At 52.7% G+C, this 26,345-nt stretch overlaps 1 protein-coding gene across 4 annotated transcripts in view; it reads left to right on the top strand.

Moving 5' to 3' along the window:
- The window catches only part of SNX29 (sorting nexin 29), a 497,953-nt gene that overhangs the window by 58,971 nt on the left and 412,637 nt on the right, over positions 1–26,345 (top strand). For all 4 annotated transcript variants that reach the window (XM_086691204.1, XM_086691206.1, XM_086691205.1 and 1 more), the window contains 7 exons: positions 2,173–2,353; positions 5,110–5,180; positions 6,346–6,594; positions 8,543–8,918; positions 15,984–16,102; positions 22,413–22,488; positions 23,696–23,778. In XM_086691204.1, the coding sequence (XP_086547330.1) occupies positions 2,173–2,353; positions 5,110–5,180; positions 6,346–6,594; positions 8,543–8,918; positions 15,984–16,102; positions 22,413–22,488; positions 23,696–23,778 (1,155 nt within the window). The remainder of the gene's footprint in view (positions 1–2,172; positions 2,354–5,109; positions 5,181–6,345; positions 6,595–8,542; positions 8,919–15,983; positions 16,103–22,412; positions 22,489–23,695; positions 23,779–26,345) is intronic.

Raw genomic sequence — 26,345 nt, 5'->3', positions numbered from 1 at the left:
TCTGAGTGATTCTGCACTTTGGGGCTTATTTGAAGGGAGAGGAATCTGAAGCTTAGCGTGGCCGAGGTAGCTGACCAGGGCCATTCTGTTGATTGGTCTCTTCACTGTTGTGTGGCCTGCTGGACTGGAAGCTTGTTGGGCGGGCGTGAATCCTTATCTACCTGGTAGCCCACAGCCTTGCCCGGCCCGTGGCAGCTCCCACGAAGCAGTCCAGGGGCGCCTGGGAGGCTCAGCTGGTTAAGGGCCCTTCTTCTGATTTCGGCTTAAGTCATGATCTCATAGTTCGTGGGTTCGAGCCCTGTTTCGGGCTCTGTGCTGACATGCTGAGCCTGCTTGGAATTCACTCCCTCTCTGCCCCTCCTCTGCTTGTGCTCCCTCTTTCTCTCTCTCTCTCTCTCTCTCTCTCAAAATAAATAAACTTAAAAAATTAAAAAAAAAATGCAGTACAGGGGCACCTGGGTGGCCCATTTGGTTAAAGTGTCTGACTCTTGATTTTGGCTCAGGTCACAATCTCACGGTTTGTGAGGTCGAGCCCTGCATTGGGCCCCTCACTTGAGAGCATGGAGCCTGCTTGGGATCCTCTCCCTCTTTCTCTGCTCCTCCCCTGTGTTCTCTCTCTCTCTCTCTCCGTCTCTCAAAATAAGTAAGTAGAGGAAAACTTGAAAACAAATGCAGTCCATGCTGACTGAGCTGAACTGAATGCTTCCAGCGAGCTTACTAACCTGGGATACAGTTTATGGAGATGCGTGTCTTTGCATTCTTCTAGAAGGAAGGTGGAAAGATCACGTCTCCTTCTCAGAGGGGTCTGTGATCCTGTTTGGCTCCAGGAGTAGAATCGACGTCTGTCCGCAGAGACTCCGCATTTCCCCCTTTGGGATAGTAAGCAGTTGTGAACATGACCGTTTTGATGAAGGTAGAACCCTCCCTCATTGCGCAAGGCTCTCTGATTTAGCGGTTTGCAGTCAGGCGGCTCCCTGGTCCCATTCTGCTGTACCACTTACTGATCGTGTATCCCTGGGTGAAATTAACACATTGGTCAGGCTTTGGACCTTGTCTTTTTTTTTTTTTTTCAACGTTTATTTATTTTTGGGACAGAGAGAGACAGAGCATGAACGGGGGAGGGGCAGAGAGAGAGGGAGACACAGAATCGGAAACAGGCTCCAGGCTCCGAGCCATCAGCCCAGAGCCCGACGCGGGGCTCGAACCCACGGACCGCGAGATCGTGACCTGGCTGAAGTCGGACGCTTAACCGACTGCGCCACCCAGGCGCCCCTGGACCTTGTCTTTGACACAGAGATGGCCTTGGTGCTTAAGAGGACTGAGGTCAGGTGTAAAGTCTTCAGTGCGGTGGCTGGGACTTAGCTCATAAGGGTCCATCCACAGTTCCAGCTGCTGTTGTTGCTGCTGCTGTTATTGGCAGCATGAAAAAGTGTTGGCGAGCCAATGTGCAGAAAATTGATCACAAGGTTAGGTAGATACTAGAATTAGAATTATGAAAAAATCTGTTGTGTGTGGATGAAAAAGGCAGGAGGTGAGGAGATACAATAACTTTCTTAGCTCTTCCTTAAAGCCTCAAGTCTGTTCTCCTTCAGTCATATGGAAATCTTTTGTAGGGAAGTAGAAATGCGGACAGTTATGTACAAGAATGTTCAAAGCAGTAAGTAGGGATAATTGGCAATATATCATGTTTCCAGCAGAAGAGAAATAGTTCAATTATGTTTAACTGGGAGGCTGTCAAATACCATGTCTTCAAAGACCTTAAAAACTTTTTTTTCAATGTTTATTTATTTTTGAGAGACAGCACGAGCAGGGGAGGGGCAGAGAGAGTGGGAGACACAGAATCCGAAGCAGGCTGCAGGCTCGGAGCTGTCAGCACAGAGTCCGACACGGGGCTTGAACCCACGTACCATTAGATCATGACCTGAGCCGAAGTTGGACGCCCAGTTAACTGAGCCACCCAGGTGCCCCGAATGTCTTCAAAGATTTTTAAATGTTATAGGAAAACTTTGTGATCCAGATCAGTAAGGAAACAAACCGGGATTCAAAATTACACTCTTTGGTACCTTTCTTTTTCTGTGCTAAGGAAGTAACTCTTTTGCAGAAATGACTGGGAACTGTAAAATGCCGCGCGTCCCAGGCTGAGTGCCACAGTGTCCGTCCCTCTCTCTGCAGAGCCCGTGTTCTGGTTCTACGTGAAGGAGGTCCTCAGCAAGCACGAGCTGCCACGCTTCTACTCCCTGCGCCACATCGCCTCAGACGTGGGCCGCGGCCGGGCCTGGCTCCGCTGTGCCCTCAATGAACACTCCCTAGAGCGGTACCTGCACATGCTCCTGGCCGACCGCGGCAGGCTCAGGTACCCGGGATGGGCACCTGCGGGGAGGGGTAGCCGAGCGCTTGGAATTGCAGAATCTGACTGCCCGGGTTTGCCTCCCAGTCTCCCCATCGGGGCGGGCGGGTTCCCCTCCGATAGTCCCTGTTGATTCAGCTGTGCTGTGGGCACGGTTGGTCGGAGAATTAGTGCCAGAGTGGAAGCTCCTAAAGGGCTCAGCATGGCACCTGTAGACAGCAAGCACTCCATAAATGTTTATTATTATGTAGGTGTGGGACGCAGAGGGAGCTGTCATCCCGGGACATAGCCTGCTCTTCCTTTGGTGGTTTAATCTGGGCTTCTTTCAGATCCAGAATTTCTTTCTCTTCAGATACTGGGTGTTCAGAATAAGTTTCATGTGTGTTTTTCCTTTGTGCTCGGTTCTTTACAATTCCTTCTGTTTTTTTGTTTTTTGTTTTTTGTTTTTTTGTTTTTTTTTTTTTTTTGAGGTTAATCCCATACTGACTGAAAGAAATAGGGAAGTTTTGTGTAGGGGATAGAAGTCAATTGTTAGTTTAAAATTAGCCATTTTATGATGTTTCCTCTTTTTGTTTTCCCCTTGATTGTAGACTTAAAGCTCACTCCATCAGTTAGTATAGGTCATTTTTTGCTGCCAAAACAAATATCATAAAACCCTCAGTGACTTGAGATAATAGCCACATTTACCTCTCCCCCTGCTACGTGTCTGTCGTGGATGAGTCTGGGTTTCCCATCTCAGGGTTCCAGGCTGACATAGGCTCCGTGTGAACGTTGCTTCCACGGTCGCTGAGGTAGGAAGAAGGGATGTGGGTTGAACTGAGTGTTGGTTTTTAAAGCTTCTGCCCAGAGAGAACCTTCACTTCCACTCACATTTCATTGGCCAGCAAGTCACATGGCGGCGGCCTAGCTCGGCAAGGTGGGGGTGCCTGGCTGTCACAGAGCAGTGGGGAGAGGGCACCGAATATGGGTCAAGTGTGGTACGGTCAGCCACGTTCCTTTCAAAACCGTGTGACAGCGCTGTCATTTTCTTATACTCGTGGTGTTAATGATATCTCTGTGTTAGTGGCTGTTATTTACCACCTGAGAATGGTGGATGAGACATGTCGTTTTGTGTCACCTGATGATGCAAAGGGACGGTGATCCATCCCACACTGGTGACCTGAATAGCTTCCACATTAGCAGTGCCCAGATCCTCAGTAGTGAGGATTTGATTTCAGTGAATTAATCTCATTTAATTCAGTAAGCTGGCATTTCCTCAGTGTTGTGATGCATGGCCACGATTTTATCTGCTGCCACGTGCTCCCTGGCTTGTCTCCCCTTCTGTTTCTTTTTTTTTGTGTGTGTGTATGTGTGTGTGTGTGTGTGCTGCTTCTGGTCATCTCCCTACCAGCAGTTTGTTATGTGTTCTGGGATGATCCAGTCAGGTCCTTACAAATACCCCTGAAGTTCTCCCAGTGATGATGCTCCTGGCACCTCGCTTGGCTGGACACTCAGACTGTGGGTCTGAAATGGGAGGCATGGGGGCCAGGAATGCCATGCTGGACAGCACCCGTGTGCTGTTCAGCTCTGGGCTGGGAGGCTGTGAACGTCTGCGTGCACCACCCCCCCAACCCCACCCTGAGCATTAAGCGGTTTTAGTTGAGGAGAGCACACCCCGTTTCTTACATTTCCAGGAAGCTCCTCCCAGCAGATCATTTGCAAGTAGTTCCGAGTTGTCCCACTCCATTTCAAGGTGGACTGTTAACAACGAACAGCCGAATCTCAGTTGAACTTAGCTGAATCACTAGCCACTTATCCACCTAGCTGTGGGAAAACCAAATTCACTTATACACGTGGAACCTGGCTTAGATTTTTAAAGAGTCACGGTCTTGGGAATTGGAGGTACAGTTGGCATGCCAGCTCAAACACGTTTATGCTTCCGCTGACGTTCTGCTGGGTGAGTCTGTTGAAAGTGGGGCGTTTCTTCTTTCCTGTTAGTTGTCCTCAGTCACTCGAGCGGGGAATGCATCCCGTCTCCTGCTGAACCCCATGACCCTCACCACTGATGGTGCTTCAGTGATTTGAGCTTTGAGGCAATTAACTGAGAGTTCTCCTACCTGGTGGCCTAGTCAGGGGTTGAGGATATTGGCTTGCTGTGGTTTAGCAGGGGTTGGATAAAGAGCCAGGGCACTGGGCTGGGAGACCTGCTTCAAGCCCTGCCTGTACCATTACTGCCAACGACCTTGGACAATCCCTGTAGGCCTTGCTGACCTCTTGCTACAGCCATTTAGATTCATGGGGCCCTTTTAGCTTCCCAGCCCTTTCCAGGGATAACTCGGGCTTTTGGGTCTGCAGCCCAAGGAAGTATTTCATGCAAATGTTGTGGTTGCTGGAGCCACAGAATTCTAGAATTTCTTTCTGAAGTTGTTTCTTGTGGTAGCTTGGTCAGGGGGCCAGCTTGGATTTCTTGTGTGTCTTACAGACATTCCCTGAGTGAGCCCTACCTCTCTGTTTGTGTCCTTCCCCTTTGCTTCTTGATATAAATACCCTGTTTACGTTGCCCATTTCGGTACACTGGAGCTCAGGGCACCAATGAGGAAGTCGTAGGATATATACCTTCAGTCCTTTACAACCAGAAGCTTCATCCCCATGGAGACCTTGGATTTCCGCTCTGGGATGACCGGGCATGGATTTTCCAGGGAGCCATGTAAGGGAATTTATTTGGCTGATGGATGCAGAGAACTGCTGTTCAGAGCTTTTCCCCTTTCTCTTTCAATTTGCAGCACTTTTTATGAAGACTGGTCTTTTGTGATGGATGAAGAAAGATCTAGCATGCTTCCCACCATGGCAGCTGGTAAGCCTGGCTCAGGCCAGGATTGATGAGTCCTTGAAGTGTGGTGAGCACAGTCGGCTACCTGGGAGGGAATTTATAACTCCAGGGGATGCTGCCATTTCCCTGTCCCTTGCTGACTTAATGGGTCACTGGCCACTGCCCTTCCTTTGGTGGAATTGATTACTGAGCCCATTTGTCTTGAATTGGATACCCTGGTAGGGAAAGCCTGGGGGTGGGGACTTTGGCCATGGCTTTACAAGTATAACATGAAGACCTGGGGATTTGGAAGCAGGAGACCTGCCTTTGAAGCCTGGCCCTACCTGGCTGGTGGCCTGGGGCAGATCCTGTGAGCTCTGTCACCCTTACTGCCTGCTCCTCTGCAAGGCAGGGGTCTTGATAGCATGGGAATTGTTTTCATAGTGCCATGAGAGAATCACACGTGACGAGAGTAACATGTGATTTATCATCGTGAGAGCCCTGGATTGATGTTAGTTGGTGAATCGTTAGATTATCATTTGATTTTCACTCAAAGGGTGAGCCCAACAGAAGTGGGTAACTTGCTTCTTTCTTTAAAATCCTTCCTTGCCTCCCTCCTTTTTTTTTTTTTCCCCCTGAAGTTTCACACTAAGGCCCACATATTGAGAGTTAATGTTAGTCGTGTCCACTGAGGAGGAGAAGTCAGGCTCTGACCGTGAATTCTGGGTAGGCCAGAATTCTGCAAGCTTTTACCTAAAGTAATTGTGGTAATGATACTGGTTGGCGCACATTTTTGGTTGCGTACTGAGCTGAGTGTTCTTGGTGGGTGATTGTCTTTGACACCCTGTGAAAGCGATGCTGTTGGCCCCGTTTTACAGATAAGGAAGCTGAAGCTCAGGTGGTGCATGGCCTGACCAAGGTCTCCTAGAACGTGGTAGGATTCACCGCAGGCCCTCTGACCCCAGGGCTTACATCTTAACCTCCCCCCAGGCTGACCTCTTGTCTTCCACAGATAGGGAGAGGATTTGGAAAGAGTCCCCTCCTGCCATCGCTGGTGTCTACTGACCCCATTTTGTGGGAGGTTTTTAAATCCGTGTTTAAGATCAGCCGGTCCCCTCTTGCGTGTTCTGCCAGGCCCCACGTGTTCATCGTGGTGGGGGCGTGACTCTCCCATGGCAGACACTCCAGACTTTTCCCTTTTTTGGGGCAGGTCTGAACTCTATCCTCTTCGCAATTAACATCGACAACAAGGACTTAAATGGGCAGAGTAAGTTTGCTCCTACCGTCTCAGACCTCTTGAAGGAGTCCACGCAGAACGTGACCTCCTTGCTGAAGGAATCCACGCAAGGAGTGAGCAGCCTTTTCAGGGAGATCACAGCGTCCTCTGCTGTCTCCATCCTTATCAAACCCGAGCAGGACACGGAGCCCCTGCCCGTCGTGTCCAAGCACGTCAGCACCGGTGAGCAGGATGGGGCGTGTGCGGTGGAACAGGGGGTTCGGGTGAAAGGACGACTGGCCGCGGCCAAGAGGGATGCATCTGGTGGTCTGAAAGTCCCAAGGGGAATGAAATCTATGTTCCCTTCATTTTTAGTTCACGTTTGTGTTTATTTTTCTTCCGCTAACTCACTCTGGAAGGGGCTGAGAGCCCTGCTGAGCTGTGGAGATGATATGGTGGGAGAGCAGACAGCTCACCGAGAGCACACTGAACGTGAGGGTGTGTGAGTCGCATGAAAACAGAAGAGCTGGAACTTCATGCATTTATTCCTTCCTTTGTTCACATGTTGTTTCACTGCGTTCTGTGTGCTCAGTGGGGAACTAGGAAGATTGCTAACATTTAGACCGCAGTGTCCTTTGGGCTGGGTAGGGGTACCCATTTGATGGCAAATTATACAAATAAGTGAGTATCCTCTTGATAAATGGGATAAAAGCCAAGCAGGGAGTGCTATCAAGAGAATGTGTACTCTTGCCGGGGGGGAGGGGGAGGTGACAGGTGCAGGCCAAGGGGGAGGGAGGAGTTGGTCAGCTTTGACTCTAGGCTGTGGGGAGGCAAAGTTGATTTAGTTGAGATCAGTTTTATGAGAAGTCTGTGATACGCTTTGAGCCTTCCGGGGCGTCCAGAATGTTGCTACAGCAAAGTTGGAGATGTGGGGTTTAAGTACGTAGTCCTGGTATTCTCAAACCTCTTAAACAAGGCAGTGATCATGGGCATCTCTTTGGAATTATTACTGACGGTGAAGATTCAGAACCCATGGGGTCTTTGGTATACATTGGCTTTATCTGTCTGGTCCTCCCCTTCTCTGGCAGAGACCCCCAGCAAATGACAGGAAATAGGACCGTTGGGGGCTTTGTGAAGCAAAGACCCTGGAAGTTGTATACCCCAAGGAGCGTTCTTTCCATCCATTTTGGGGACTCTGCTTTTGACACTGTCTCAGCGTTTGATACACTGGTGAAGCATCCCCATGTGGTTCAGACGGGAAGGAGTGTCTGGAGTCAGCTTGAAGTGTCTCACACCCAAGTTGGACGATTAAGATGGGTGAACAAACCGGTTCACATAAGTACTAGTCACCAAGACAGCCTTGATTTCTGTTTCAGGTAGTCTTTGCTGTGTAACAAACAGCTCCAAAGTGTAGTGGCTTGAAACAACCACAATTTATTATTTTTTTGATGACTGTGCATTGATGGGGATAGTTCTGCTGGTGTCGCTTGGGCTTCCTCATGGGGCTGTCCCGAGCTGGTGGCTGAGCCGGAAGATCTAAGACGGTCTCACTCATGTGCCGGGGAATAGTGCCCACTGTTGGCTGGGGCATCTGTTTTTCTACACGTGGCCTCCTCTGCTCTGATAAGCTAGACTGGCTTCTTTCCCCGGTAGTTTCAGGGCAGCATTCGAGGGGGTGCAGCACCTACTGATGGCTGGCCTCCAGAGTTCCCCGTTACTTGTGCCACATGCTGCCGGGAAGATGTGAGCACTGAGCCAGCCCGTGCTCAAGGGGGTGGGGAAATAGACACACCCTCAGAAGGAGGAGCAGCCGAGTCCCATTGTAAAGGGGACCATTGACCACCACCCCAAACGGCTGTTCTTGGTCTCATCAGTCAGCCAGGAGAGTGCTTTCCAAAGTGAAAGTTGTCTCAGGAGTGGGAGCACCCTCTGAATCAAAGTGCTCAGAAGGGACAGTTGTAATGTGTGCTCTGTGGTGTGTTTGTTTACCCCGGAAGTGTAGTCCCACATCCATTTTGTTCAGTCTCCTGTAGACAGGTTTTTCTCCCTCGAGGATTAAAAAAAATCTGAATGTATCTGAAGTGTATTTTTCCGTTGACCAGCGGAGGAATTTCCACGATGTAGACGCCACATGGCTCAATTGTGGCTTTATCTTGCCTACTTCTTGTGACACCGTATGTTCTTTTACCAGATGCCAAATGTAAAAAGGAGCGGAAGAAGAAGAAAAAGGTGACCAACATCATCTCGTTTGACGATGACGAAGAGGAGAACTCTGGCGATGTTTTTAAGAAGATACCCGGGGCCGGGGAGAGTTCAGAGGAGAACTCCGACCGCTCCTCGGTCAACATCTTGTCGGCCTTTGAAAGCCCCTTCGGGCCAAATTCCAACGGAAGTCAGAGCAGCAACTCATGGAAAATTGATTCTCTGTCTTTGAACGGGGAGTTTGGGTACCAGAAGCTCGACGTGAAAAGCATCGATGACGAGGATGTGGATAACAACGAGGATGATGTGTACGGAGGGAGCATGTCCGGAAGGAAGTGCCTGGGACACTCGGGGTCGCCTGAGAAGTAAGTTCCACTTGGAGCTTTTAGCATAGGGTTGGCGCGTTAACGGCTTTCTCTTTCTGCAGCCTCGGGTGAAGTGAGCGCACACACGGTTTATAGGAGGTATCATTCGCTTTTCTGATCTTGAGTTAGGAGGAAGGAGCGTTAGCTTACTGTCTTCCTGAGAACGAACTCGAGGGAAGGGAGTGCATTTGAAGGTCCTTCTTCTAAAGTTGGTATCAAGACGCGTGCCTTGACATTCTCGCCTTAGGTACGTGTCCTTCATTCCTGTTGCTTGGATGTTGCTTGTGTCTCTAACTTGCTCCTCGCACAGGAAGCTCGGGAGAGAGGCAGGGTTTTTCTAGAGCACAGTCGCAGGCTGCCAGTTTCTCTGTTTATGTACCGGGGCGTGAACAGCAGGAATTTGCCTGCACTTGCCTCTTGAACAGTGGACTTGGCGGTAGGTGGATGTTTGGAAGGGCCCTGATGCACACGGGGGCAGAAAAGCACAACAGCACAGTGCAGAGCGTGGATCCTGGAATCGACACAGCCTGGCTTCTCATTTCCTAGCTGCGTGGCTTTGCTTGGACACGTTTACCTCCCAGAGCCTCAGGCCTCATCTGAGACCTGGGAGCAAAACAGCACCTGCTTCTCGGAGTCGTTGAGTTAGCGGCAGACGTGCGTGGGGCCTTTGGCAGCAAGAAGGCACACAGGTCAGCTGCTTCTGCTCTCGCTGCTCTGTACCCATTCCTGTGCTTGGTCTTGCTCTGAGCACCAGATGAACGAGCTGCCCCTTCACTTGGGCCTTGCGGTGCACGGGGCCATCGTCACGCTGGCTTCACACCCAGCCCGTGACAGCATCACCTGGAGACGCCGACACCCCGCAGTGGGATTGGGGGCACAGCGTCTCTGGCTGTGAGCTTCTCATGTCCCGCCTCGTTCTGTCTCATGACACGGTGCCTGTTTCTGATTTCTGCTCTTTTGCCCTCATTCACACGGGTGCCCGTCGGAGCAGCGCTACCGTATCGATCACCTGTGATAGGCCGGGCACGGCGGGCTCCTCGCGTAGCCGCCCTGGGAGGTTGGTGGGTGCCACGCTCGCTCGGTGGATGAAGGCAGACAGCAGAGTTGTGTCAGAGCAGCGGCAGGGCGGGCCCTAAGGTTCGGTTACGCTCCCACGCTTTTACTGTCAGCTGTTTTCCACGTTTCTACATGACGTGGGGATATCGCTTGGTTGACAGTCCGTCGGATCAACTTGTCACGATTTGCTAACGTCTCTTTCCCCCGCGTTCAGTATTTAGGTTGTTGGCCTTTGATGTTGTTGCTGCCGTTTTTGCCTTTCTTGTGATCAGCCACTCTGAACTGGACGTGTTCACGCACGAGCGTTTCTTCTACTCCTGGAGGGTGTGTTGGGGTAGGTCCCCCGGAGTGTTGCTCTTGTCCAGAGGGATGAGCGTTGGCCACCTGGGACCCACGTGCTGTGACCCGCTGTATGAGTCCGGGTCTCCAGAGAAGCAGAACCGATGGGGGCGGCGTGTGTCTGCGTGTGGGCAGGAGTCCTGCCTGCTTGTCCGCGGTTCCACTTGCCACGGTTTCCTTTCCACGGTTTCCGTTCCCCCGGAGCCAACCGTGGTCCTGGAGCAGTGGCGCTCCTTCTCCCGGCTCATCACGAGGTCCGCAGTGGCCTTGCGCTGCATCACAGCGCCCACGTTCACTCTGCTTCATCTCACTGATGCCGGCAGGCTGGGTCTGAGGACCCAGAAGGGCTCCCACAGGACCAGCCACGAGCGACCCTGGCTGCACACAGGCTAGAAATCAAACTCGAGCCAGCAGCAGAGGAAGACAGAACTCGCTGAAGGCGTGGAGTACAGGGACGGTGTGTTTGGGAGACACAGCAAGGGAAGGACGGAGTCACGTGCTTGCTTGGAGCCCGGGGTTTTTTACTGAGGATTGTGCTCTGGGGTATGTTACCTCTTGGGCGTCTGGGAACCGCTTAGAACAAAGACCAGGATCCAGGTGTTACGCCTTGGAGCCAGGGGGGTCTTGGCGTCGAGGGGTCTAGCGCCGGTGGTCTGGAATACTCTCTGAGACCTTCCTCCGGCTGTTCTAGCCTGGTCCTTCCTTGGATGTGATCTGGTCTAAAGAAATCGTTCGCTCCTTGTCCCTTACAAGGAGGACGTCTGCTATTTGCATTTTGAGGCACGTGTAACGTGGGGTTGCGGGTCCTAGCAGGAAAAGCAGCAGGAAGGGGAGCAAAAAGCTGATTTCTGTGGAGTCCTTCAGCTTCCCTGCCTCCTTATCACGTGGGCAGTGGGTCATCTCACGTCATCACGAGAAGGGTGACTACAGTGCAGTATGGTATTTTGAGAGAGAGAGAGAGACCACATTCACGAAACTTTTGTGGCAGATCACGGTTACAGTTGTCATATTGCATTGTAAGTTACTGTTGTTAATCTCCTAACGTGCCTCATTTATAAGTTAAACTTTACTATAGGTGTGTATGGATAGGAAAACACAGTATATCTATAGAGGGCTCAGCAATGTGTGTACTCTTAGGAATTCCTTGGGGGGTCTTGGGACGTATCCCCTGCGGATAAGGAGAGGGGGATGCTACCGTCTGTCTGAATCTGTCTGTCTAGATAGATTTTAAGGAATGGGCTCATGTGATTGTGGACGCCTGACATGTCCAGGATCTGTAGGGCGTAGGCCAGTGGGCTGGAGACCCAGGGAGGAGCTACATTTCCAGTCCAGGGGCAGGCTGCTGGCAGAATTCCTTCTTCTTTTTAAAAAAAAAAAAAATTTTTTTTTTAATGTTTTTATTTATTTTTGAGACAGAGAGAGACAGAGCATGAGCAGAGAAGGGGCAGAGAGAGAGGGAGACACAGAATCTGAAGGAGGCTCCAGGCTCTGAGCTGTTAGCACAGAGCCCGACGCGGGGCTCGAACTCACACACTGCGAGATCATGACCTGAGCCGAAGTCGGACTCTCAACCGACTGAGCCACCCAGTCGCCCCCAGAATTCCTTCTTCTTTGGGGGACCTCGGTTTTTCCTGTTAAGACCATCAGCTGATTGGATGAGACCCAGCCAAACATGGAGGGTGATCTGCTTTACTCAGAGTCCACCGTCTTAGGTGTTAATCTCATCTGAACATACTTCCTCAAGCAACTGGAACAACGTTTGATCAGATATCTTGGTGCCGTGGCCTAGCCACGTTGCCACATAACATCCACATAAGCCCTTTGTTCTTAAGCAGGGCCTTTTGGGACGTGCCACTTGCATTCAGTGTCTCTGTGGGTGAGTGCATCTCTGAGTTGATTCACCCTGTGTATTTTTTGTCCCCAGACACAGTCATTTTTCTTCCTATTAGCCTGGGGCCATTGAGGGCAGCCTGAGCGGGAGGGCAGCCTGCGAGCCAAGGTAGCCACCGCCGGCATTGTGATGTGTAAGACACAAAACAGTGCAGGGTGACCTTTACAGGGGCCCGGGCCCTTCTAGGCCATTGGGCCTCCTGCACATTCTGGACGGACTCTCCCTGGCGTAAGGCGGGGGATCTTGATTGAGCATTCTGCAGAGCCCCTTGGCGAAGAGCAGAGAATGATGAGATGGCCCACTGAGTAATACTTTTGTTTTGATTCTAAGCTCACGTTCATAGGAGAGGTCTGGGAGCTGGAGGGGCCAGCGTCTTAGCAGTTGAGCAGCACAGCCAGGTTTGTGAGGGAAAAGTGGCCCTTTCTGGAGAAGCTCTCTGTGGATGTGACAGCCTCTGGCCAGTCAGTGCCCTGATTGTCTTTAAAATGCTCTGTTGGCCAAAAGCTGGGTTTATGTTTCTGTTTGCTGGCAGTTAAAACGCTTCTTTGATGACCGAGGGAAAAAAATCTTGTCCCTCCTGCCTCAATATTTACAAGTGTTTGGTTTGCCTTTTTTTTTTTTTTTCTTACAAGAGGATAATATCTTTATTATAGAAAGGGGTTTTTCTGTCACTTGACGTGTGTCCTTGGACAACCAGTAGGGAAGTGGGGTGAAAGCATAATTCAAAAAGAAATACAAACATAGGGGAAACTGTTAACATCTTGCTAGCAATTAAGCAAATGCAGAGTGCAGCAGACAGCTGGAATTTTCCCCGGAATTTAAACTGAGAACCGGAGAAAAGGAGAGCCCTAGGTTAGTGCCCTGGTGGGGAGGGCTTGCTCTCCGCGTGTCCTCAGCTGCTTGGTACCTTCTAGGCACACAGTAGGCCTTAACTGTGGAGTGGATGATGGGGAGAGTCTGGCGCACAGGGCCGCTGGATCCTCACAGATCACGTCCCTCATGTTGACCGCCTTGTGGAAAGACGGTTTGACACGACCTCAGGAGCCTCCAAAATGTTTGTCCCACCTGATTCAGCAGTTTTGTTGCGGGGAATCTACCTGAGGAATGAGCCTCCGGAAAGGAAAACCCGTTGCTGCCTCTTGACTCCAAAGTCCTTGCTCACAGAAGTAGAACACTGGAGCTGACCTCAGCTCTTGTGTAGTTTAAACTCGAACGTCTTAATGATGCAGATCTTGGACATCTTTTTTTTTTTTTTAAGTTTTTAACGTTAAATCCAGTAGTTAACGTAGTGTTTCATTAGTTTCAGGTGTACAATATAGGGAGTCAGCAGTTCCATACAGGACCCAGTGGGATCTGGAACATCTTAAATGACATTTAAGAGTGTCTTAGTAGTGTGAACACAAACTTATGAATTAATATGGAGTGGGAAAGAGCAAAATATTAATCTTACATTGAGTTTCGTTATGACCTCTTAAAGAAAAATACGTGTAGAACGAAGCCGCTACGGAAATGGTGTCTAATGCAGTTTTGCTTTTGGTGTATCCCCTCCCCCCCCCCGCCACCCCCCGCTTTTTGGCATTTTCTAGCTTTTAAAAGAAATGTCTGACTTTTTTGATGAAAAGCAACACCCATTACTGGTTTTAAGCCAGATGTGGCACCACGTTCTGAGTGGGTCTGTGCCTTAGGAATCACTTCAGTATTAAGTCATTTTGGAGGTGGTGGCCCTTGGGCCCTTTTGCTTGGGTTCTGAATCTCAGCTAAGGGGACCTGGCTTCACCTGTGCTCTGCCTGTGTTGCTGAGAAGTGGCAAAATTTCCCCTTAGAAAGAGCAGAAAATCCCATCTGCCTGGAGCAAATGATTCTGCCGCCTCCTCCTGAAGGGCCCCCCTGAGCGCCTCTGGGTGTCTGGGAGTCCCCTGGGTCACCAGTTGCTAGATTGGAGCCCCAGGAGGGCGGCTCTGTACGGATTCTAGAGGCACAGCCAAGTTCACCCCAGAGCCCGGCCCAAGTTTGGTTCTGCTGGTGCACCCCACCCAGTCTGCTGAGCGTCTCGTTGTGGGTGTGACCTGCATGGTTAAATGACGGACTTTGCAAAATTCTGGTAGGATTATTTCCCGTTTGTTGCTCTGAGCCAAATGTTTGACCAAGAGGTAGACAGGATTGAAAGGAAAAGCTCTAACCGACTCTGGAAGCAGCACAGGCTTGCCCCCAGAGGCAGGCCCTCTCCCCTCACCCCTTGTTAAAATTTAAATTCTAGTTAGTTAACTGTCGGTTTCAGGAGTAGAACTCAGGGATTCATCACTTCCATACAACACCCGGTGCTCATCACATGCCCTCCTTAGTACCCATCACTCATCTAGCCCAGCCCCCACCCACCCCTCCCACCTCCCTGGTTGTTACTTTTTAAAGGATTGCTAAGGACAACAACAACAAAGAAGAATACTTATGCCACAAAGCCTAAAATGTATCCCGTTTGGTCCTTTACAAAAAATTATTCTTGATCCCTGCCCTGAACCAAAAGAAAAACTGCATACATCATGCCACATGGTGGGCGGCAGCCACGGGGCCCAATGTGATTGGATTTGGAAGATGTGGCCTCAGATCCTTGAAGCCTCGGTTCTGTCCAGGATACTGAACTTGCACGAGTGACATAACCTCCTGGAACTGGTTTCCTCTCTCCCGCCCCTCACTTCCCCCTCTTCCTCTCCCATTCTCTTACTCCTCCTCCTCCTCCCTCCCTCCCTCCCTCCCTCCCTCCCTCTGTTAAGTAGGCATGACCATGGTTTGCTTTGGATTTCTTTATAACTGTGTCCCAGAAAAGAAACTGAGTTACAGAAGGAAAGGAAGGAAGGAAAGGAAGGAAGGAAGGAAGGGAGGGAGGGAAGGAAGGAAGGATGGAAGGAGGATTCTTTGAACTTTAAAGCCTCTGCAAACACATTCTGGTATTTATTCATGTCTCCTACTTGCCCAGAGACAACTGCTGCAGTGGGGAAATCCTTTTTCAGACTCGCTGAACTGAACCAGCTGGTGTGACAAAGATGGTCCAGGTTGCTCTTGTACTTTGTGGATAAGGGGACAGCATGACAGCTCTTATGAGCCTGCTTTATGTTTAAGCTGACCCCCTTTCTTGGAAGGGACCCAGACACGATCTGGTCTGATTCTGCCATTTTACTAATGAGGGCTCGAGAACCAGCCAGGCAAAGGGACACTCGCCCCGGGTCTCGTGGCTGCCGTCACTCCAGAGCCTGGGACACTCTATCCTTCCTCCTGCTTCAGGACTTTGCACATGCTTTTCCCTTGCCTGCGTTCCTCTCGTCCTTCTCTTCACTTGGCTGACCTTGCGGTCTCACTTGCAGCTCTCATCTGTCACCTGTCTTCTTCAAGGAAGCTTTCCATGGCCTTCCTGACCAGCTCCATGGATCTGAGCTGCTGTCTTATGTCTACTTGTGGGATCGTGTGGTTCATGTCCTGGTCCCCCTATGACTTGTAAGCTGCCGGAGGGCGGGATAAACACTATTTGCTGGCTCTTTGGCCAGCACAAAATATACGTGAGCACAGAGCCTGGCATATAGTAGGGGCTCAGGAAACACTGGTTGAAGGCACGAATGTACGAGGCCTGGGTCTGGACCACACGCTCCTGCTCCCAGCCTGGGCCTCCTGTCTTCAGCTCAGTCATGGTCTGGTTGGTTCCCCAGAGGGAACTTGAGGGAGGCTGGCGGATGCTCGTGGCCCTCAGAGGCTCTTCAGTCTGTCACGCAGCTTGTACTCTCTCACCTCAGGCCGCTGGATGCGAACGCCCGCCTCGCCCAGATGCACAGCTGGGCCCCACTGCAGGTGCTCCAAGGTGACGCCGATGTCCTCTTTCCGGTCAGCGGAGTGGGCTCGTATGGCCCTGCAGGTGGGTGTTCCCCGATGACGTGTTCCGTCCATTCATGAGCTTGGGCCCCGGGAGCCAGCAGCAGGGTCCGGGTCCCCTCTGCAGTAGGACTGCACGAAGGGGTGTGGGGCCCAGGGCTGCAGAGGCTTGTTGAGGTTGGGACTGCCTGAGGCTTTGGCTTCTCTTCTTGCTGAACCCGAGGGCTTGACTTGCTCCCACCTGAGCGAGTGCTGGGCCAAACCAGCTGACACGTCATGAAGGAGCCCCCAAGCCTGTGTTTTTTCCTCCCCAGTGATTCTGTTTTGGAACTTGGTCATATACAAGCAGACCACCAATGGTGACGGTTATTGTTGCCTCTTAGGGAAAAAGTTACAGCACCCTTTGCAACCAAGTGCTTGGGGTCGGAGAGTAGCTTGCTTGAAACCTGCCTTTAGAGTGGATGAGCGTTTTGGACCCCTTCCATTTGGTTGAGTGTGCTCTTGTGTGGTTTGTTACTCTTTTCTTTAGCTAGAGCAGGTCACAGGGAGCAGCGGGAGAGGGGCGAATGGGAGGGAGCAGCGGGAGAGGGGCGAATGGGACGCGGATGAGCCCGGTTGGTCGAGGGGTGGGCGTGTGGTGCAGCCGGTACGGTGCCCGGCGGCTGTCACGGCCCCGCGACACCACTGGGTTAGTGACGCCCCAGCCTCATCCCCTCCCCTGCCCACAACCCCCCGTATAGGCCCCTTCTCACCCTCCCAGGGCCGGGTCTGAGAGGACGTAACAGGGCCCACCAACTGCTCAGGAGGCTGTTGACATTGTGAACCGGATGGTGGACTGTTCTCGTCACCAGCCGGGGACAGAAACTCCCTCCAAGTAGCTGGAGCGCAGGGGCGGGCGGGCGGGACCCTCACTGCTGGCAGTCTAGAGTGGGGGTCAGGGAACCTGGCTCCAGGAGCTGCGTGAGCCGGTCACCTCTCCGGGTGGCAGTGCTCCTGGCGGAAACTGAGGCTCCAGAGCGTGGTGGCTGAGTGACTCAGTCCGCCGGGCCGGGCTCCTCTTCAGAAGGTGCAGCCGGTGGTGATCCTGACAGCTGAGGCGTACCAAGCCCTTGGAGCGAGTCCGGGACTGCAGGGCAGCCGGTGTGGATGAACACGTCCCCTCTCGCCCACGGCCCGTGAGGAAGGGCTGGGCGTGTTCTCTCACCTTCCTCTAGATTTGTGGCGGGGACTCCCAGGTGAATGTGGGGAGAGGCGCCAGGCACCTGCCGCGGCCCCGAGAGAGCCTGCCGTCCACGTGGGCATCTCGTGCTGGGGACTTGGAACGAAGAAGGGCGTTCGTGTGTGTCCCCCATCCCGCGCCCCGCACTTCCTCATGTGGTCTGTCCTGTCTCCACTGCCCTTTGACAGTCTTGCTCTCTCTTGCCCTCTCCCCTTTCGGCCTCAGCCGCGCGGCCTTCTTACCAGCCAGCGCTTCTCCTGGGGTCTCCGCTGAAACCGCTGAGAGGGGCCGGCTGGTGGGCCCGGCTTCTCCTTTCCCTCAGGTGGCCGTCCGTGGTCCCAGCGGCCAGCGGTGGGGTTGGGTGCCTCGCCGTTGTCCACTGAGCACGGTGCACGTGGGGGCTCACAGAAAGCAGGTGGTCCTGACGCCCACGTGGGACCCGTGTGGGACTTCCAGCTGGTGACCCAACACCCTACTCACCTTGTCGCCCTCCCCACCAAGGGGGCCTTTCTGCCCAGCTGCCAGGTGCCCGCACTAGGCACGCTGTCTCGTTTCTGGCAGCCCCTTCCTCTTGGGGCTGGGGGCTGGCTGCTCCAGGGGCGCTGCCCTGTTGCCCTCTGTGCTGGGGTGGAGTCTTCCAGAACCCAGCACTCCTCCTCCCTCTGCGGGCTTCCTCCAGGGTCTGCGGGGAAAGCGGCCTCTGGCCAGCCTCCAGCATCCTCTCGGGAAGCTTTCCCCTGGTCCCGCCTCTGCTTGTCAGCCTTCCAGACCCGAGGCTTCACCTTGTCACTGTTGGGGGACCCCGAGCTCCAGCTTATCTCCATTATCCTCATCAGACATGCTGTGTGTGAGCCGCCTGCCAGCTTGTTAGTTTACTGTGGTAACAAAGCCGCCAGGAGTCCCGGGAGCCTGTGACAGCCTTGGGCAGACTCGCCGTGGGTAGGAGTTGCATAGGAAGACAATTATGCTCAGGCTGCAGAAGACAGGAGAGACAGCACCGGAGTCGATCTGCTGCCCGACTGGAAGGCCAGGTGGCATCGAGTCCCTCCCGGCCTGGCCCCCGTTTCCCTGGGAGGTGGGCGGACCTCTGATGTCAGGACTCACCTGTCAGGGAGGCCTTTCCCTGGGCGGCTCTGAGTGCATGCTCTCGGCATTTCTGTCCCAGACTCCTTTGCTCCTGGTGACTTCTGACCGCTCTCCTTTCTGAGTGACACCCTTCTACTTGAGCAGGGTTAACATAGTCTCTCATTCTGGCCAGGGAGCCATTTTGTGTCTTTAGTGACAGTTTTGGACCCAGATGGCTCTACTCTTAGGAGACCTTCCCATCATCTTTGAAAGTGTTGGTATCTGTAGTGTCACTGCCCGTGGGGACATTTAGAGGAAGATGGAGGGAGGCACGTGGTGGAGGAGGAGTGTTTTGGTGGCCACATCTGGAGAGAGAGAAGGTGGCAGAGAAGGGGACTCCGGACACAGAAGTATTGTCCTGATTCGTGGACGGGGAGGCTCTGTGGCTTAGGGGGCCGTGCTTTGGAGCTGGGGTGGGAGGCTCAGAGAAGGAAGACACCATTCAGGTCACATGGGACCAGGGTGTGGGATTAGATACAGTCATTCCTCTGGGCGTGTCTGTCACCTGCAACATAGCAAAGCACATTTACCATTTCTTTGAAGCTGCATGGGAGAAGAAGCCCCAGAGTTCCTTTCAACCAAGAATACTCAACGGAGGTGAACACCCATTTCTACCCATTGCACACATGAAATTGTTATTGCTCCTGTCCTCATCGAGGGTCCTGGGGTTGGTGGTGGGTCTTAGCAACTTCAGAGTTAGTTAGCTTCTTTTCTTTTCTTTTCTTTTCTTTTCCTTTCCTTTCCTTTCCTTTCCTTTCCTTTCTTTTCTCTTATTTTCTTTTCTCTTTTCTTCTTTCTTTCTTTCTTTCTTTCTTTCTTTCTTTCTTTCTTTCTTTCTTTCTTTCTTTCTGTTTATTTATGTTAGAGAGACAGAGAGCATGCACACAGGTGGGGGAGGGGCAGAGAGCGAGAATCCCAAGCAGGTTCCCTACTGTAAGTGCAGAACCCAACGCGGGGCTCAAACTCACCAACTGTGAGATCATGACCTGAGCCGAAATCAAGAGTCGGACACTTAACCGACTGAGCCCCCCCCCCAGGTGCCCCCCAGCTGCCCTCCAGGGTCCGTTTGAGGCCTTGTTCATTCATTTGAGACCTTGGGTCCTCAAACCTTCATTTCCCCGGTTCTTCAACTTCTTGTCTCACGTTGGGTCTTTGGGGTTGCTTGTTGGGATCTAGGAGGCTCTGTTGTAGCACCGCACTGACCTGAGACGGTTGATCCGGGGCTTGGCTCCCAGTGGGTAGTGTTACTGTTGGGGATGTCAGGACCCTGTGGTGCCCCTGGACCCGCATGATGTGTGGTCCCCACACCGCTCATGAAGGTCGTGTGCCACTCAGGGCTCGTGGTTTTCTTTACGCAACCAGTGGGTGTCCTGCTCTCTACCGGCCCTGTGCTGGGCTCTGGGGGGATCCGGAGATGAGCCCTCCCAGCCCCCGGAGTTTTGCGTGCAAGGAGGGGACAAGGGACATCGACAGCTCCCTCTGCTGCCACCCCTGCCCCCACCCTGGCCACTCTTCGCACAGCAACTGGAGTAATGTCTTAGAACTTGAATCAGATCGCCTCATTCCCCTGCTTCAAGCTCTTCTGGTGCCCTGAGGATAAGATCAGGAACCCTCACTGTGGCCCCCGAGGCCCCGGCTTGCCCCACAGCTTGATGCCCTCGCGATGCCCCAGCCACACCAGCCCGCTTCTGCTTCCTCGAGCCGAGCCCACCGCCGTCTCTCTCCTCCTGCCTCCTGCGGCCTGTGCGCGTCCTTCGGGTGGCAGCCCAAGTGTCACGTGCAGAGGGCTCCTCCGCCCCCTTCCCAGGCAAGCCGGGCGTCCTGTTCACACTGCCATAAACCTCGTGTGTCCCCATGCCCTCACCTCAGCTTGGAACCGTGTATTTGTGTAATTACTTGGTGATGCCCATCCCCCTGCTAGTCTTTGAGGTCCTCGAGGGCGGGGCTGTGTCTGCCCTGGTTCCGGTGTGACCCTGACCCTGGTCAGAGCCGGGCCCACAGTGTGGGCTCAGGAAGCCTGTGCTGAGTGGGGGCGCAGTGGGCGGACCGAGTACCTGGGGGTGGGGCTTGCCGACGGGAGTGGACACCTGGTAGTTGGAAAACGGATATCCAGGTGGGGACACGGTATAGACAGAGGAATGGGGTGGGGAGTTCAAGGACGCCTAGAGAGAGAGGCACGCGGCCCAGATCAGCTGTGTTGAGAGATCACGGAGGGGGAAAGGGCTTAGCTCTGGCTCTGGGCAGAGTGAGGTTCAGACTCTCACACATTAGCTTGTGATCTCGGACAGGTCACTGAACTCCAGGGCCGTCTCCACATCTGAAAAATTAAGATAATAGTAGCGGGCACCTCCGAGGGCGCCTTGAGGGCGAGTGAGGCAGCCTGGGCGGCCTGTGCTCCTGTGGGACATCGCTGGGCTGAGTCGGATGGAGGGTGTCTGGAATGCTGGCGGACGATGTGGGCCTTTACTCCAGCCGTGGGTTTCCGCTGTGTATGTTGGAGTCCCCGTTTCCGCTCCAGGGAGGGGAATCTGATAGCCGTGAGTGGGTTGGACCATTAGGGGTGAGGCAGAACTGTGGGGGCTCCTGCAGGAGACCCCTGGAAGGTATTGAGCCTCAGCACTAGGGTGGCAGTGGAGACGACTCTGGACAAGGAGTGGGCGATAATGAGGTGGAGCCGGCAGGTCTGGGGCTCCCTGGCTCCATGGTGGAGGGAGGAGGGCGCCTCGCTCTGAGGGGAGAAGGCCCAGTGGAGAGGGTGACAGAAGGCAGCAGTTTGGACGTTATGATCAGTTGGTGGGCCCTGCAGGGTGGCCCGGTAGAGCTTTCAGGCGGGCGGCTAGCACCGTGGGCCACGGGTTCCGGATTGAGGTCTCAGCCAGAGGCGCTTGCTTGGGACGTGTCCCCTTTACACAGCCAGGGGCCAGGGCCCAGACCCTGTTGGAGTGGCCAAGGGGGGCCCCTGAGCCGGGATCCAGAGGCACGGTGACAAAGGAATCAGAAAAGATGAAGGTGGGAGGGCGGGGATGATGCTGGTGGTGGCGATGGAGCCTGTGGTAGGCAGGCTGGGCTGTAGGGTGACGTTTCCCCCTCAAACTCCTTTAAAAAAGTAGGAGCGAGTGGAATAGCTTGATGGGGATGGCAGGGTAGAAGAAAAGGTGGCAAAACATTCTCTCCTTAGGACTCCCCAAGTGCAACCCCTTTAAGAGCTGGGGAATCTCCAGCAGGATGAAACTCCGGCCAAAACGGGAGGAGGGGACAGGCAGGAGGCCGCCTAGCTTAGGGCAGTGAGATGGGCTCCCTCCCGCCTCAGCCCCGTGCCTGCATCCGGGCCTGGTTCTGCAATGGGGGTCGAAAAGCCAGAAATTTCTCCACTGGGCAAGTGTTAGCCATGGGTGATACCGGCCTTAATGTCACCGTCCAGCCCAGGGGGCCATGATTTGCACTTTTTTCTGAAAAGAGACTTGAACAGCAACTAACACATTTATGAAAATCTTCAGTGCCTCTAGAGGTGATTTGTGGCCTCACTTGTTCCGAATGCCTTTCTCACACACCACTCTCTGTGCTGGGTGGTAGCTTTTCAGAAGGCCACAGGGCCCTGGGTTTTGATGTAGACGCTGTCGGTGATGGGACTGTGCTGCCCCCTTGTGTCTGTCATAAGCCAGTACAGTGCAAGCGGTTTTGTCCAACAGAAAGCTGATTTTTGTTCTCTGATCCTGAGGCTGGCTCTGAATATGGACTTGGTGCACCATTCCAGGTGGCTCAAGGTCAAAAAGGTTAAGTGGGATGTTGGGGCCCCCTGCCTTGTGTCAGTGCCTGGTGGTAAATCTGAGATTCTGGCCAAAAGGACGAAACAAGCAGCAGATTAAAATCCGGCGTGCAGGCCAGGAAACATTTGTAAATCGACTGATGTAGAGGGGAGCCCGTGTCTGCACCGTGCCCGTGCCTCCTGGAGAGAACGAAATGAAAACAGACTGCTGACTTTCTCTCCGCCACTGCTCTCTGTGCACAGATGCCCCCCTTGGGAGCCTGGAGAATGGGACCGGACCAGAAGACCATGTTCTCCCGGAGCCTGGGTCCCGGTACAGGTTAGTATTCAGAAGCCAGATCGCCTTTGGGATTGAGTTGTCCTGTTGACTGCTGTGCCTTTGATGCTTTTTTGAAGGTAGGAGCGCACCTGCTGGGATTCAAGGTCAAGGCCTTATTTCACACTTTTGTTCAGGTTTAGATGGGAACTTCCCGAGGGTGTCCGCGTGAGAAACGGCGTGTTACCAGACTTCATTCGTGGACCTCCTTTACTTGTTATGATTTTGGGGGCATATCTGGGTACCTCGTCTACTGTCATTTACTGAGTTTTAACATTTGGTCACAATATTAGGCAACTTTAATATTGTGGAATACTTGAGCCACTTAGCTCTCACGTATTTGAGAAGTGCTTCGTCCCGAATAGAGTAGTAAGCACCATGTCGGGTTTCTGATTTTCAAGTAAAAGTATCTCAAAGGGAAACTGAGTTGCTCAAAGTCGTTGGATATTTGGTGGCAGAGCTCAGATGGACACCGAAGTCTCCCTGATGCCACCGCGATCTTTGCGGCTCTTAGAGTTGTTTCTTCTTCTCTCTTCACGGTTTTAACTGGGCGCAAACCAGGGGTCGATCACACCTGCATTTTCAGCCTCAGCTCCAGGGTGGGAGTCACTGGTTACATCAAACCATGCTTGGTGTTACTGTCTCTCCCTGAGTCGACGGGGCTCTGCTCTGTGACAGTGACACCACCTGTAGGTTCCTGCACGGTCAGTACATTGTCAGGGAAGACGGGTGTCACCAGGTCCATCCAGGATGCAGAGTCCTTTCTGCTCTTTCTTAAAAAAATGTTTTTAATGTTTTATTTATTTTTGAGAGAAAGAGACAGAGTGCTAGCAGGGAGAGCAGAGAGAGAGGGGGACACAGAATCCGAAGCAGGCTCCGGGCTCTGAGCTGTCAGCACATGGCCCGATGCGGGGCTCGAACTCACCGACTGTGAGATCATGACCTGAGCTGAAGTTGGACTGAGCCACCCAGGCACCCCTGCTGTTTGTTTTAGAAGAATACTGAGTGTTGATTTCAGGGACACGAATCAGCATCAGCGAGCAGGCAGATTTGCAAAGAGGGAGTCTGCAAATGATGAGGGCTGACCGGGGTTTTGAAGGGCTGCCTCCTGCGCCTTCTGGTGGTTGTACCTGAAAACGCTGAGTCCCTGCTAGTTCTGTGTTCATTTTGAGTGGCCGAGTGTGACTTGCTCCCGTCTGCTTTTTCCCAGTGTGGAAGCCAGTCCTCCTGGCCAGGGAGGCCCTCTCAGCAGCCTGCTACCTTCCTCCTCGGTGCCAGAGTCGATGACAATTAGTAAGTACCTGCTGAGTATCCTCCCCCAAGGCCGGGTGACTCTCGGGCCTGCGCCTCAGCGGGTGCCGTGGCGCTTGCCCCTGCGTGACTGTGGACTTCACGAGATGTGGGGTAAAGTCAGGTGTGTGTGTCCATGGTGTGAGTGTGCTGTGCCTTTCTAAGCTTCCTGAGCTGTGGTTAATGACCAGTTTGGGCGTGTGCCCGCTCTAAAGGACACGCTTCAGAGCTGGAGCGGCACTGAGTTTTGAGGGGTTTGGGGGCTTGCCTCCTGTACGGTCATCAGCCACAGAGGAACTGTGCTGATTGGGTAGGTCTGGAGGAATCATTTTTATAATTAAGGAAGAGTGTATCTCTTAAGTGCGAAGGTTGTTAAAGATCAGGTTCAAATGGTTTCGAACCTTCCTGCTGGGGAAAAAGTATTAGAGATATAACAAGATTAGGTTTGTGTGGTTTTATATAATAAAGAGAAAGCCAGCTGTAGCTTAAGGAGATAGAAATTCGTCTCTCTTTCCAGAAGTAGGCAGGCTGGGGCTGGTATGTGGCTCCATGTTCGTCAAGAGACTGGGACTCCTTCCATCTTGCCTCGTAGTCCAAAATGGCTGTTTTAGCTCCAGCCATTCCAGTCTCATCCCAGGTAGCAGGAAAGAGGAGGGAGCAAAGGAGACATTTCCTCCATCTCCATCGATAGGATTCAACTTTTTCCTCTAGCCTCTGACTGAAATTTACATTTCCTTCAATTATGAAAGTACCGGCAAACCATAGAAACCACATTCGTGTTAACAAAATGGGTGACTTTATCGCCGATAGAAGTCGCAGGCCCCCGTGAGAGCTGCAACATGAAAAAAAAATCTCAGATTATTGTTTCTGCTGGAAAATAGGGTAGTTTTTAAAATGTGATAATAAAGAATTCTGTGTATTTTTGTGTCACTTTTATTTTTTACATTTTGATAATCCTATTTCAGTATAATCTGTTTCCTTTGAAATCTTGTGTGTTTTATTTTCTGTATTTTAAAATCTTTTTCTGAGAAGAGGTCCGTGGGCTTCACCAGACTGCAGAACGGGTCCACGGGGTACAAAAAAGGTGACGCCTCCCCCCAGCTGCGAGGACCCTTCCTAGAAGTGCACACAGTATCCCACTGACTTGGCCAACATCAGTCCCATGGCCTCCCCGACTGCTAGGGAGGCAGTGCTCCCCACCCCGTCATTAGGGTTTTCATTGCTTAGGGAGGAAGAGCGGGGTCTGGGAGACGGCCAGCACTGTCTGAGTCAGGGATCAAGGAGGAAATGAGGTTGGTCGGTGGGAATGACCAGTCTCCCTCTGTGCAGTGAAAGCGTGCAGTTCATTACGGCGCTTCTCAGGCTTGAGTTCGGCTGGGCAGATATTTGTCCATCTGTACATGTGGGGCGCACGGGCTGGGAGAACACTGAAGTCGCTGGCTTTCAAATTTCAGTTATTTATTTACCACTGTACTAGTATTTATCCTGTAATTTTTTTTTTTTTAATGGGTGCACTTAGGAAAAGTTGAGTGCCTTTATTTAAAAAGGGAACTTTCCATGATTGTAGTAAATGGAGAGTCACTCTTAGTTGACCTAAATAGCAGGTAACTGAAAACAAAGGCAGCAGAAAGGAGCCAATGCTCAGTCGGCCTGGATGTCTTTGCCTGTCCCAGCTTCTGTCTGAGACCCCCTCCCATTGTTAAAAGGAGGCGAGTAAGTGAGCAGCACAAGGAGGGTGTTGGGGATATCCTAGTGCTAAACTCCGATCTTTTTCCTGGAAGTAACCAGAAGGATTGAGAAGGGACAGAAGGCGTCTTGTCCGAGTCCCTGTGACTTCATGCCTCGTCTTTCTGCATCTGCAGTGTTCTCTGTTTGTGTGGCTCCCACCTCACATAGAGGGACGAGACTTCACTCTGGCCCTGAGGTGTGTCCCCTCCAAGGAGTTTCCGTTTGCTTTGCAGAGAACGGCGACCCCGAGATCGCGCACCCGAGTACCATGCTTCATAGGGGCCTTGCCGTGGGTGCTTTACTGGGGTGCGGGCATCTCCGTGCACCCCAGCAGCTGTCCAGCACTGTGTTCCCCGGATGAAGTCCCTCCACCACCGCCGAGCTCGGGCCGCGCTGCCGGCTGGCCTGTGGGTCTCCCTCAGCCACTTTGTGCCGGAGCAGGTAGCTGGCCCTGCGTGCCCACCGGCAGTAAGGTCGTCCGTCCAGACAGACTGCAGTTGCGCCGACGGCTGAGATTTAGGCTCTGTTTTCCTTGTTTTGACTCAGACGGTTTTCCGAAAACGTAAATCCGGTTGTATGACTTGCGATCTTCGGCAAGTAGGGACTTACCCAGAGTTCGTGACTCGAGTCTCGGAGGAGATATGTCAGCACACCCGCATCTTGACCCTCGGTACTTTGTGGTGGTGAACGTGTGCTTCCTGGGGCAGGGGCAGGGGGTGGGGGCCCTGTTTGCTGAGGTGGCGGCAAATTTCAGCGAGCCTTCTGGACGCAGCCCTGCATTGCCCGTGTGTGTTCCGGGTGAGAGGTCAGGATCCTTAGAAATTTCGGATGGAAGGTGGGTT

This window comes from Puma concolor, chromosome E3 (genome assembly GCF_028749965.1).
Source record: "Puma concolor isolate L17-30 chromosome E3, mPumCon1.1.hap2, whole genome shotgun sequence".
In the NCBI taxonomy this organism is placed as follows: domain Eukaryota; kingdom Metazoa; phylum Chordata; class Mammalia; order Carnivora; family Felidae; genus Puma; species Puma concolor.
The sequence above is the reverse complement of the archived record's forward strand: the minus strand, read 5'-3'. Positions and strand labels throughout refer to the sequence as shown.